This window comes from Capra hircus, chromosome 2 (genome assembly GCF_001704415.2).
Source record: "Capra hircus breed San Clemente chromosome 2, ASM170441v1, whole genome shotgun sequence".
Taxonomy (NCBI): Eukaryota; Metazoa; Chordata; class Mammalia; order Artiodactyla; family Bovidae; genus Capra; species Capra hircus.
In genome coordinates, this window is record NC_030809.1 from 129,573,115 (window position 1) to 129,586,312 (window position 13,198).

The 13,198-nt window shown below is 37.6% G+C and overlaps 1 protein-coding gene across 1 annotated transcript in view; it reads left to right on the plus strand.

Annotated features, from left to right (window-relative positions):
- The window catches only part of WDR75 (WD repeat domain 75), a 35,451-nt gene extending 24,708 nt beyond the window's left edge, over positions 1-10,743 (plus strand). The window contains exons 12-21 of the mRNA XM_018065506.1: positions 206-381; positions 1,520-1,677; positions 2,149-2,329; positions 3,387-3,481; positions 4,597-4,692; positions 5,285-5,454; positions 5,932-5,991; positions 8,648-8,797; positions 9,150-9,241; positions 9,526-10,743. Coding sequence (XP_017920995.1) covers positions 206-381; positions 1,520-1,677; positions 2,149-2,329; positions 3,387-3,481; positions 4,597-4,692; positions 5,285-5,454; positions 5,932-5,991; positions 8,648-8,797; positions 9,150-9,241; positions 9,526-9,730 — 1,383 coding nt within the window. The 3' untranslated portion in view covers positions 9,731-10,743. The remainder of the gene's footprint in view (positions 1-205; positions 382-1,519; positions 1,678-2,148; positions 2,330-3,386; positions 3,482-4,596; positions 4,693-5,284; positions 5,455-5,931; positions 5,992-8,647; positions 8,798-9,149; positions 9,242-9,525) is intronic.

The following is a 13,198-nucleotide window of genomic DNA, read 5'->3' on the forward strand; positions in this document are numbered from 1 at the left end:
TCACCACTGAATTTATGTTATATAATATGCTTCATTTTTTAATGGCAGTTTTGATCACTATAAGCAATTGTTAGTTCATTTTTGTCTAAAAGTTTGTTACTCTAGATTCCAGAAGGTATCTATGATGTGGTTAATATTCCTTGAATGCTTTAACATTTACATATTTACATTAATAAAAATTTTGGATTTTTTTTTAACCCATCAGTTAGATATTATACAGCAAGAATATATCAATGATTCTGGTCTGATCCAAATTGAGCTAACAAAGGCTGCATTTGGCTGCTATGGTAATTGGCTTGCAACGGTGGAACAACGTCAAGAAAAGGAAACTGAGCTTGAATTGCAAATGAAAATATGGATGTATAATAAGAAAACACAAGGGTAAGATTACCTATATAGCTGTTTTACTTCAGAGCAGAAAATTATTTGACTTTCTAGCTTGTGGTTTCAATTATTGGTCTTTTTGATACATTTATATTAAGAGAAATGAAGGAAGTGTTACTCCTCTAATAAAGCCTTTAAGCTTTCTGCTCTGAGAAAGCAGTGGTGTCTTCCAAGTTATGAGTCACTTTATTGCATAAATGAGGAAACATGGAGAAGTGACACCCCCAAGGACACACCTAATTCCAGGCAGATCCAGGATTAGGACAGCTGTCTTTGTTCCTTGGCTCTTTTATTGATGTTAGACTACCTTCTTTGGGAAAAATGACAGTAGTAGGTGGTGGAAGTGTGGTGTGGTGCAGTTTCGACTAGATAAGGAGCCCACTAGTTTCAGTTAGTATGGCTGTAATAGCTATTTATCAAGTCCTTGCTTGTCAAGACCTAGGCTTAGTGCTCTGTGCCAGTTATCTTGTGAATCTTCACAAGATAAGCCTGTTGCATTTTACAGATGAGGAAACAGTCCCTCCATACCACTCTCATAACCTGGACTTGTAAAAAATCTGTCAGCCAGACAGGACCACTGCCCTGATATTCTAGAAAACAGTGCTAGCATGAGTCCTCTCATTCACACCAGTGTTCTGTCGAGGCAGAAACAAACTTCGGGAGGTAGTTTGGGTGACTTATTAAATACTGACCGGGGCAGTTTGAAATAGGTAGTGTTTCTTTACCTTCTTGCCATAAGGAGGGGCTTTATAGCCATTTCCTTTTTTGCTTTTTTTTTTCCAAAATAGGTATATGTGTTCTGCAGTTTTCCTGTATTGTAGTGTAGTAACCTTTCAAGTGTCATGTTTTGACAGACCCCTATTTCATACTCATTCTGTACCAGTAAGTTGACACTACGAATCGTCTGTGTTAATGTAAGTTACCCGAGGCCAGAGGTAATATGCTGGAACTCTTTGCATCTTTAGTCTGTTAGTGACAGAGCACTCAATTGTTGGTCATTCTGGTGGTAATATATAAGTTGCCTAATCTTAAAGATTCTATTGGAAAATGTACAACTTGTAAGAAATTCTTAATATTCAATGACAGTATATCATATTGTCCTGGTATAAAAATTAATTGGTTTCCTTCCTACTAGGTTTGTTCTTAATACAAAGGTTAACATGCCACATGAGGACCACATCACAGCTCTCTGTTTCTGTAATGCAGAAAAATCTGAAAGCTCCACATTGGTTACAGCAAGTAAAGATGGCCACTTCAAAGTGTGGATATTAACAGATGATTCTGATATATACAGTAAGTTGCTTAAATATAGTATATGCATATGTAGTGTACAATTTAAGAATTGGTATGTTTAACTCATGAAAATTATATCCATTCTGGGAGGATTTTTTTCAACTATAATTCTGTCGACCATTGCCTAATTTCAAATGATTTGGGAAATAACATTTTTACATTCTTTCTTTCCCAAGTCTTTACTCATTTTATGACATTCTTGATTAAGTGTTTGCTAATTATTCCATTCTATGAGGAAGGAGTTTTAAAAAAAAAGTTCCTCCCTTTCGCAGTTACTGCCTTTACTCTTCCACTAGAGGAAGGCCAGGGTCTCTTGGAAGGGATACAAATTTCATATCAGTCAATGATATGTAACTAAATTTGGGGGAGGAAAGTTTTTTGTTGCTTCCTTGTTTTTTAATATGTGTGTCTAATAAATGCCCTAAAATATTATCTAACATTATACTATTTTTATGCTCTATATTTCCACAGAAAAGGCTGTTGGCTGGACCTGTGACTTTGTGGGTAGTTATCATAAATACCAAGCAACTAACTGTTGTTTCTCTGAAGATGGTTCATTACTAGCAGTTAGTTTTGAAGAAATAGTTACAATATGGGATTCAGAGACTTGGGAACTTAAATGTACATTTTGTCAACGAGCTGGGAAAATAAGGTAGGTAAATTATTGGGAGAGTATAAACTACTGGATTTTTTTTTTTAATTCAAACAAGTCTTTCTACATAAACTTTAATAATAATTTATGCTTTCTCCAAAGGCATCCTGTGTGTCAGTGGTGCCACCAAAATCCTGGGGAGCTAAGAAATGCTGTGTTTGTAAACCGCGTGCATTAGTTTTCTTGGTTGTACTACACAACTAGATGCCATGCATAAGCCTCAGTAGATGCAGGCAGTGTGTGCTGTCTCTGCATCTTCATAAAAGCAATGTTACGCTCAGACTTCATTATTTTTAATAATGGCAAGAGAATTAACAATAATATCTTCCACTTTATTTTAGGTCACTTGAGCATTTGAGGACAGAATGGCTAATTTTTATAATTTCTAACATATCTAATTCTGAATTTACTTTATAAAACTTCACAATTCAGATTGCAAATCTGCCTCTTGAGGCAAAAAAAAAAGCATAAACGGTTTTAAGTAACTTGGTATGTTTCACATACATGTTCTCTATATGTGCCAATTACTGTACAGCATATTAGAAAAGAATCGGTCATCAGATCTGTTTTCCTAAAGAAACAAAATAGGTCAATAAACCTTTCCTTTTGTGCTCCTTACCCCCTTTTTCTGCAGGATAATTATGAACAAAAACGTGTGTGTATCTAAAAGTCTGCATTGCACAAAACTAGTACTATGTGGGAAGTCTGCAGCCCTTTGTAACTGAGTGTGGTAGAACTAACTGTTGTTGACTTCCCTGTTTTAATCTAGGGTGAGAAGTCTGCAGTCCTCTGCAACTGAGTGTGGTAGAACTAACTTGTTGACTTCCCTTTTTTAATCTAGGGTGGGAAGTCTGCAATCCTCTGTAACTGAGTATGGCAGAACTAACTTGTTGCCTTCCTTGTTTTAATATAAAGCAAGAAGTCAGCAGTCCTCTGTAACTGAGTATGGCAGAGCTAACTTGTTACCTTCCTTGTTTTAATTTAGGGCGGGAAGTCTGCAGTCCTCTGTAACCAAGCGTGGTAGAACTAAATTGTTAACTTCCTTGTTTTAATCTAGGCACCTTTGCTTTGGGAGATTGACTTGTTCCAAGTATCTTCTTGGTGTCACTGAAAATGGCATTCTGTGCTGTTGGAATCTGCTCAGTTGTGCATGTAAGATATTTTTTGCTATAAAGTGGTATCAGAGCACATAGGAAAACTTGGAGTGCTATGCCTATAATAATAGACTTTGATTACAGCTGGCTCTTGAGTGATGCAGGAGTTAGGGTCATTGACCCTCTGCACAATCAAAAATTCACACATAACTTAGAGACATCCCTCTGTGGATTCAGCCAGCCTTGGATTGAACAGTGCTGTAGCATTCGCTGTTTTAAAAGTCTGTGTATATGTGTACCCGCTCAGTTCAAATTCGTGTCATTCAAGGGTCAGCTGTATTTATAAAGGGCTTCCCCGGGTGGCACTAGTGGTAAAGAATCCACCTGCCAACGCAGGAGATGCAAGAGACTCAGCCTTGTTCCCTGGGAGAAGGCTTATTTCCTGAAGTGGGAAATGGTACCCTACTCTGGTATTCCTGCCTGGAAAAGTCCATGGACAGAGGAACCCGGCAGGTTCACAGTCCATGGGGCCACAGAGCGGACACAACTGAGTGCATGCATGCATAGACCTGCTCAGTTCAAATCCGCGTTATTCGAGGTCGGCAGTGTTTATAAATTATTACCTAATTTTCAGCAAATCAGCTTCCATCGTCCTTGCTTTTTTCCCCACTGTCTTCAGTGTGTATGACTCTGCCGCCCTCCATATTCTCCACCCTCCTAACAATTTGTGGAAAGTTTCTCTGATTCATAATGCATATTAACCTGCAGTGCCCCTGTCAGCATTAAATTTGAATGGAGCCTATTCACAGTCCTCCTAACAAACATGGACTCTGGCATTTTACTTATTCAGGTATGTTTGGAAGGCATGGTGGTTGCTTAGTAATGAATGTTTATAACTTACGATGATTCTGGTTAACATTTTGCCCACATTTAGCAGTAGTGGAAAAACATCAGACCATAGTTGCACTGAAATAATAACCATTTGCTTCCTGCCCCTCATCTTGGTGCAGATTTCCACAGATAATTTCAGTACGTTGACTCCGTATTATCTGGAAGCATAAAATCCCTCTTCCTAAGAATAATAAAACTGATTGTCCCAATAAATATTGAGTACCTACTTTAAGAAAGCTTTTGGTAAATCTCTTCTTAGAAGTGAATCCCTTTTTCCCTCAGTGGAATGGAGTACGAAATTAAATGTGAGAGTTATGGAACCTGATCCCAATTCAGAGAATATTGCTGCAATCACTCAGTCTTCTGTTGGTTCAGACTGTAAGTACACACTTTTCTTTGACAGAAGAAATCTGTTAACCTAAATTTTCTTTTTAGCATCTTTAATGTAATTTGAATTAAACTTTACTTTGGATCAAAAGCCACTTGCCTGACTACTGCTCTTCCTTGAGTTCCAGCTTGAGGACGTCCCTCATTTTTCAGCATGTCATCTCCTACTCAGTCCTCAAAATCCAAGAGAGATTTCACCTCTTTGAAGGGTTTTGAAAGCACCCCCCAGCCCCCAAGGAGCTTTAATCGTGCCTTCTCAGTGACCTTAAGGCTCCACAGATGTCTGTTCTAGAGCTTAAGACAAAAAGTACTTCTGCAGTGTTTTGGTGTCTGTTTTCTGCAGTTGGCCCTGCTCTCAGAAATAGGAATTTTTCTTTCTCTTTTTCATCTTCAAAGCCCTTGTTCCTAACCTTCTTGACACATAGTAGGCATCACGTAGATACTTGTTGAATCAAAGCCTAAAATAATCATGACCTAGGCCATTTACTCAATGGGGTAAGTCCCAGGGTGAGTATGGTCCTCCAATCTGAGGCTAGAACTAACCTTTGCCAGCAAAATGTTATTGTCTTTTTTTTTCCTCTAGTGTTTGTATTTAAACCTAGCGAGCCAAGGCCATTGTATATTCAAAAGAATATCTGCAGAGAGGAAGTCTTGTGGGGAGTGTTTGTTCCCCGAGATGTCCCTGAATCATTCACCTCAGAAGCTCACCAGTGGCTGAACAGATCCCAGTTTTACTTCCTAACAAAATCACAGGTAACCATCCACCTCAGAAAAGGCAGTCATTAGTATGTGTGAAATAGTTTTATTAAGGATTACCCCTCCTCTCCCTACCCACCTCAACCCACTGCCAAATTGTCTAATATGCTCAGTACAGTCATATATTAGCCCCCACCTTTAAGACTACTTCTTGTATTCATTCATTCCATGACAGTAAAAAAGATATGATCTAAAAGATAATTAGAGTATTGTGAATAGTGTTTGTTAGAATGGCCTTTTTATAACTTTTTTATTTGATTTACCATAAAGAAATCAGTGGCTTAAATTAGATCTATCAGTTGATTTTATATATATATATATCTTTCAGAACAATCTTAGAACTGTCACAGCAGTTACTAAATACATTTTCTGTGAGCATATATATATATATATAAGCATGAAAAGTTGACATTATTTTCTAACTTTAATGTCTGCAGTTTACATTTTGCATCATTAATTGACCTCTCTTTTCAGAGTTTATTGACATTCAGTACACAGTCTCCAGAAGAGAAACTCACACCCACAAGCAAACAGGTACGTTCTAGTCACTTATAGCTCAGATCATACACATTGCCTCTCTGCAAAGATAAGTTTATCTTTCAAAACTCAGCTATGACAAAAATGTTTTACCTGCCCTGAAGTGGAGTTTTAAATTATATACTTAGAAACTACTTGCTTCATTTGATGTCATAGTGGTCTTTGAAATTGTAGTTTTAATTTGTAATGCTAGTGATATGCTGGTGATCCAAAGAATCAAATAGTTTTATGAGACTTTTGTGAGAAAATTTGAACTTCACCACCAAGTGCGATTACCCACAAAGATACTCACTCTCAACTATTTAGTTGAAGTTTCTATATACCTCTCTGTCTCTAAGAAACATGTTTATATTGCTAATTCTGGATTTTTCAGATCTAGGCATTAGATTTGGTCTTTTCTAATTGTGATCTATTGAAGTTGAAATTTCTTCCACACCCCTCCCCCCAAATACACAACATACACCCACATACATTCTGTCCCTAATCTTTCCAGTGTAGATAAATCTTAAATTTATCTTAGATCACTGTTCATCCTTAAAAATGTTAATACAATTCATAACTGAGCCATGCAGTAACAAACAGGTTGTTTTCCCTTTTATGACCAGCTTCTTTTATCTGGAGTTAATGATTGCTTATCTTTTCATTTGCTCAGTTTCCTATTCTCATCTAGTGAAAGTGAGAGTGTTAGTTGCTCAGTCATGTCCAATTCTTTGAGACCCCATGGACCATAGCCTGCCAGGCTCCTCCATCCATGGAATTTTCCAGGCAAGAATCCTGGAGTGGGCAGCCATTCCCTTCTCCAGGGGTCTTCCTGACACAGGAATCGAACCTGGGTCTCCTGCACTGTGGGCACCTAGTTCACCACCAAAGTCTATCCTAGTGTATAAGTCCTCTCTCGTGGTTTTCATATTAGGTATTCTGAGTCTTGAAGAAGTATTTTCAAGAGCCTCTGACCTGCTTTTTTCTGAACTGATTGCCCTATTATAAACCTAAAACCTGCTGCACAGTAGTCATCTTAGGATCTGCATTTGCTGCCATTCTGGGGATTCAGTCACCTACTGTAATGGATCCTGTGGTTTATCGCTTACTTTGCTTACTCGTTTGCTCTGGTAAATATCTCCCTGTTGGTGTATGGGCAGTAAATTAAGACATTGCAAGTTTGAACTTGTTTTTATTCTCTCCCATTTGATTGGTTGGTTACATAGAAATCTAGATTGAAAATCATTTTGTCATAGAACTTTGAAGATACTGTTATACTTTATCTGTAACCTGACTTAGTTTTCTCTGAAAATTCATTGAATTCATTCAGCATTTTTTTGTTGATCATTACTGTATGCTCTAGACATTTAGGGTATCAGTGAATGGAAGAGTCAAGTCTCTAAATTTGTAGTGTTACAGTCTAATAGGAAGGTACAGATAATACACATTAGGTAAAATATATAGTATTTTAGAAAGTAATTATTTTTTTCCCATTTTTTTATAGTATGAGAGATTTCTTATTTTTCATCTGATCTTATAGATAAATATATATATATATGTTTGGGGTTGAGTTTTTTTGTTTTTGTTTTTTTTGTATCTCTCGAATGGTTTATTTCCATTAGGTTTTTTCTTTTCAATCTGTTTTGGAGATTTTCATCAGAGTCTGATGATTCTTGGCTGTCTGCTTTTAATTAAAAGTGAGCAAGATCACCGTTTGAAAGTTCCCCTGGGTGGAACTTGACCCCTGGTCTCCACTAGCTGACTGAGCTGAAGTCATTACTTTTAGAACTTTCTTAGACTGGTCGTTATCATTCAGATAGACTTCTTCCAGATTCCTGCCTGAAAGGCGTCACCTGACTCCAGCACTGTGGGAAGCGCCCTCTATGGGCCGCAGCTGCCTTCAGCTGCGCAGCCACCTCCACCCTCCACAGCACACTGTCCAGTCTAAAGAGGCACTTGGTTCTGCTCTTCAAGGAGCATACTGCCAGCCTTCTGCTGAGGCTGAGGAGGAGATCTGGAAACCTGAGAGCTCTTGAGATAGGCTTTAACCAGGCTAACTGGGTTTCTTTTTCTTTTTAGCCTTTTTCAGAGGTGCTATTAGTACCAATTCTTGAGCGTTGTGAGATTCTACAGAATAAATTTGGAGAAGGAAATGGCAACCCACTCCAGTATTCTTGCCTGAAGAATCCCATGGACAGAGGAGCCTGGCAGGCTACAGTCCATGGGGTCACAAGAGTGGACACAACTTAGTGACCAAACTACACCGCCACAGCATAAATTGGGATGCTCCTTAGCGTTCGCCACCACCAGCTTAGAATCCTGTTCTCTTGGGTCTACTAGGTTAGTTACCACCCTTCAGCCTGCTTTCCACTTTCCACGTCACCCAGTGTCTTTATTACTGCAGATTTATGCCCTCCCCTTTGCTGCTGTTTTTGTAGGACTGGGGGAAGAGGTAGTGGTAGGTGTGCATTTTGTTCTGTCATCCAAGTGTCCACGTTGGCTTTTCTCAGAGTAAATGGACTAGTCACAGTTGCTTTCCTTGTGAAGTGAAAGAATCATACAAGATAACCTACAATTCCTTTCATCCCTGTTATTTTATTACTGTCATACTTGGATCAGAAGGCAGTTCCTCCTTTTTTATTGAAACTATTTCCCTGTTCTTTAACCCTTATAGCTATTAGCAGAAGAAAGTCTTCCAACAACCCCATTTTATTTCTTATTGGGAAAGCACAGGCAGCAACAACAAAATGACAAGTTAAATGAAGCTTTGGAGAATGAGCTGGTGCAGCTGCCCTTAACAGAAAACATCCCTGCAATTAGTGAGGTAAGTAATTAACTAATTACACAAGTTTATCATAACACTGAAACTAATAGTATAAATTAATTGCTTATACCTATGTGACATGGATTAAATGCAGTAAAGCACTTTAACTAAAGTTGGAATTTTTGTATAATCAATCTGTAACAAATAATTTTTGGATAATCATTTGTGTATTGTGCAACTATAATTCTCAAACTAAACGGTATAAAATTTAGGATTTCTGATGGGGTCGGAGGAGGGGTTGTTTGCATAAAAGTAGGAGTTGTTTGGTTTTTCATCAACAGAACCTGGTGTTGATAAAAGCCTTGGCATTTGCTCTTTTTAAATGGAACCCTATTTTTCTGTTTTACTCTAGCTTCTTCACACTCCAGCCCATGTCCTGCCATCTGCTTCTTTCCTCTGCTCCATGTTTGTAAACTCACTGCTGCTGTCTACGGAGACTAAGAGGTAAGGCCGTTCATTAGATGTGTTCAGATACTCTGTTTTGAGAAACAGAATGGTCTGTGATATCATTGATCACAATATTCTTTCCCTGTGTTTCTCCTTCAGCTTTAATCTGTATTTACAGGGTATAGAATTACTAAGTCAAATAAATAAAATAAAAATGTATTCAGTAATAAGAATTTTCATTAATTTTGTTCGTATGATTTTTTTCATAAGTATCTTAAATTAGAAAGTTATTGTTTAGAAATATTTTTCAATAGTAATTGCATTTTCTGTTATTGTTAAAGTGCTGAAGAAAATCCTGATGATGTCGATATGGAAGAAGAAAAAGAAAGTGATGATTCAGATGAAGAAAATAATTTCACTGAAAAGATCCAGGATACAAATAACACAGATTTGGAAGAAGACATTATACATCAGTTGTCAAAATCAGAAGAAAAGGAACTGAAAAAATTTAGGAAAGTAGACTACAGCTGGATAGCTGCTCTCTGAGCCTTGGAGGATGGGGGAGGGTTCTGCACTTTGTTTTTATGTTTTGATTTGTTTTCGTTATCTGTCGATACTCCACAAATCTATTTAAATGTTATTTCTGTTCTTGGAATGTTAAATATTTACAGGCTTTACTTTTAAATGACTGGTAATATGAAGTTGGGTTTATATCACATTTTACAGTTGCCATATGTACCATCTCATTTCACATACCAGCCTTAAACTTATACAGCATAAGTCCCTTATCTGCAATTTGGAGATATAATAAAATGTTTTAAGGTTTTGTAGATAGTGTTTTAATTTCAGAATTCATTTGGTGGCCAAGTACGACTTGAACTGATGTGAGGTTCTCTACAGTCTTGATTTCAGCCCCCTGTATATTTCTCATAGAGAAATTTAGGGAGATGATTTGATTATGGTAGTATTTCACAGACTTCGCTGAGAATGTTACATAATATAAGCTGCCTAAAATCTGGAAACATCATCTGACCCCATACCTTTCTGAGAAGGTGTCTACTATGCTTGTAAATACGGTCTTCGTGTCAGCCTTAGAGCCAGTAAGAGCTAGTGTTACTCTGTCCGTGTTACTGTGTCTACTGAGTCATGGAAGAGTCCCTTAGGAGTTTTCCAATTCAGTGATCCTCTCCTGTAAAATCTATATTAAAAAGTTAATGCAAAAAAAGTGTACACATAAGTGCACATCTCAGGGAATGTTCACAAATTTGCTCTAAGTGGCTCTTTTTAAAATTTTTTTTAGATTCTATTTCTACTATTTTGGGATTTTACACTTTTATATTGGTACTCATTGAAAGTAACCTTATAAATTTCTATAATACGCTTAAACATCTATATGATTTATGAACTTAGAGAGTGTCTTCTACTGACTATCTAGTATGGTGGTTAAAATAGTACATTTAACATCCCATCATGTCTCTTTATGGCCGCTCAAGTTAGTTGGTCGTTTTGTTGGTTTTCATGGATGCTAACACTGCTGAATACATTGGTACAAAGCAGAACAGTGATGGATCTTTTTTTCTCTTGTCACACACTGTCCCTTGCTCGGTTCTTTTCAGATAGCGTCCTCTTGTAATTTTGTTGAAAGTTCTATTTTGAGGTTCAGTTCAACTTCTTGAGGGTATAGCTTGTGATCTTAAAATTGCCTTTATATTTTCTTAATTTTTTCTCTCACTTAATTCATTAGCTTCATTGAATACATCACTTCTTCTAGTCAGAAGATGCAGAAGATGGCAGAACTGAGGTCTCTGGCCAAGGAGCTACTAGGAAAGAACATAGGAAATGGCGTTTCCCTGGACATTTTGCTCTTAGCCATTCACTCCCTTAGAGCCTCTGCTCTATTTTCTCTTCTGATCTTTCTTCCAACTGAATGTGGCTTTCAAGAGTCAGGCAAATGTTTATTTTATTTAAAAAAAAGATAGCATTGTAAGTGTTTTTTTATTATTGTGCTTCAACTTATTACATTCTTTTTTTCCTTTTTAATTTTTTTATTGAAGGATAATTGTTTTATAGAATTTTGTTGTTTTCTGTCAAACCTCAACATGAATCAACCCTAGGTATACATATATCCCTTCCCTTTGGAACCTCCCTCCCATCTCCCTCCCATGACACCCATCTAGGTTGATACAGCGCCCCTGTTTAAGTTCCCTGAGCCATAGAGCAAATTCCTGTTGGCTATCTATTTTGCATGTGGTAATGTAAGTTTCCATGTTACTTTTTCCATACATCTCACCCTCTCCTCCTCTCTCCCCATGTCCGTAAGTCTGTTCTCTATGTCTGTTTCTCCATCGCTGACCTGTAAATAAATTCTTTGGTACCATTTTTCTAGTAGATTCCGTATATATGCATTACGTACTATATCTTTCCCTTTCTGACTCACTTCACTCTGTATAATAGGTTCTAGGTTCATCCACCTCATCAGAACTGACTCAAATGTGTTCCTTTTTATGGCTGAGTAATATTCCATTGTGTGTATGTACCACGACTTCTTTATCCATTCATCTGTCTGTAGACATCTAGGTTGTTTCCATGTTCCAGCTATTGTAAATAGTGCTGCAGTGAACAACGTGATACATGTGTCTTTTTCAGTTTTGGTTTCCTCAGGGTATATGCCTAGGAGTGGGATTGCTGGATCATTTGGTGCTTTTATTCCTGGTTTTATAGGGAATCTCCATACCGTCTTCCATAGTAGCTGTATCAATTTACATTCCCACCAGCAGTGCAAGGGCGTTCCCTTTTCCCCACACCCTCTCCAGCATTTATTGTTTGTAGACTTCTTGATGATGGCCACTCTGACCAGTGTGAGGTGATATCTCATTGTAGTTTTGATTTGCATTTCTCTAATAATGAGTGGTGTTGAGCATCTTTCATGTGTTTGTTAGCCATCTGTATATCTTCTTTGGAGAAATGTCTGTTTAGATCTTTTTCCCACTTTTTGATTGGGTTGTTTGTTTTTCTGGCATTGAGTTGTATGAGCTGCTTGTATATTTTTAAAATTAATCCTTTGTCAGTTGTTTCATTTGCTGCTATTTTCTCCCATTCTGAGGGCTGTCATTTTACCTTGCTCATAGTTTCCTTTGCTGTGCAAAGGCTTTTAAGTTTAATCAAGTGCCACTTGTTTACTTTTGTTTTTATTTCTGTTACTCTAGGAGGTGGGCCAAAGAGGATCTTGCTTTGATTTATGTCATCGAGTGTTCTGCCTGTGTTTTCCTCTAAGAGGTTTATAGTTTCTGGTCTCACATTTAGGTCTTTAATCCATTTTGAGTTTATCTTTGTGTATGATGTTAAGAAGTGTTCTAATTTCATTCTTTTACAAGTGCGTGTGTGTGTGCTAAGTTGCTTCAGTCGTGTCTGGCTCTGTGACGCACCAGGCTCCTCTGTCCCTGGGACTCTCCAGGCAAAAATACTGGAGTGGGTTGCCATGCCCTTCTCCAGTCTTTTACATGTCGCTGCCCAGTTTTCCCACTACCACTTATTGAAGAGGCTGTCTTTGCCCCATTGTATATTCTTGCCTCCTTTGTCAAAAATAAAGTGCCCATAGGTGCATGGGTTTATTTCTGGGATTTCTATCTTGTTCCATTGGTCTATGTTTTGTGCCAGTATCATACTGTCTTGATGACTGTACCTTTGTGGTATAATGTGAAGTCAGGAAGGTTGATTCCTCCAGCACCATTCTTCTTTCTCAAGGCTGCTTTGGCTTGGGCTTTTGTGTTTCCGTATGAATTGTGAAATTTTTTGTTCTAGTTCTGTGAAAAATGCCATTAGTAATTTGATAGGGGTCTCATTGAATCTGTAAATTGCATTTGGTAGTATAGTCATTTTCACAATATTGATTCTTCCTACCCAGGAACATGGAATATCTCTCTATCTGTTTTTGTCATCTTTGATTTCTTTCATTAGTATTTTATACTTTTCTGTGTACAGTTCTGTTGTCTCCTTACTTAAGATTATTCCTAG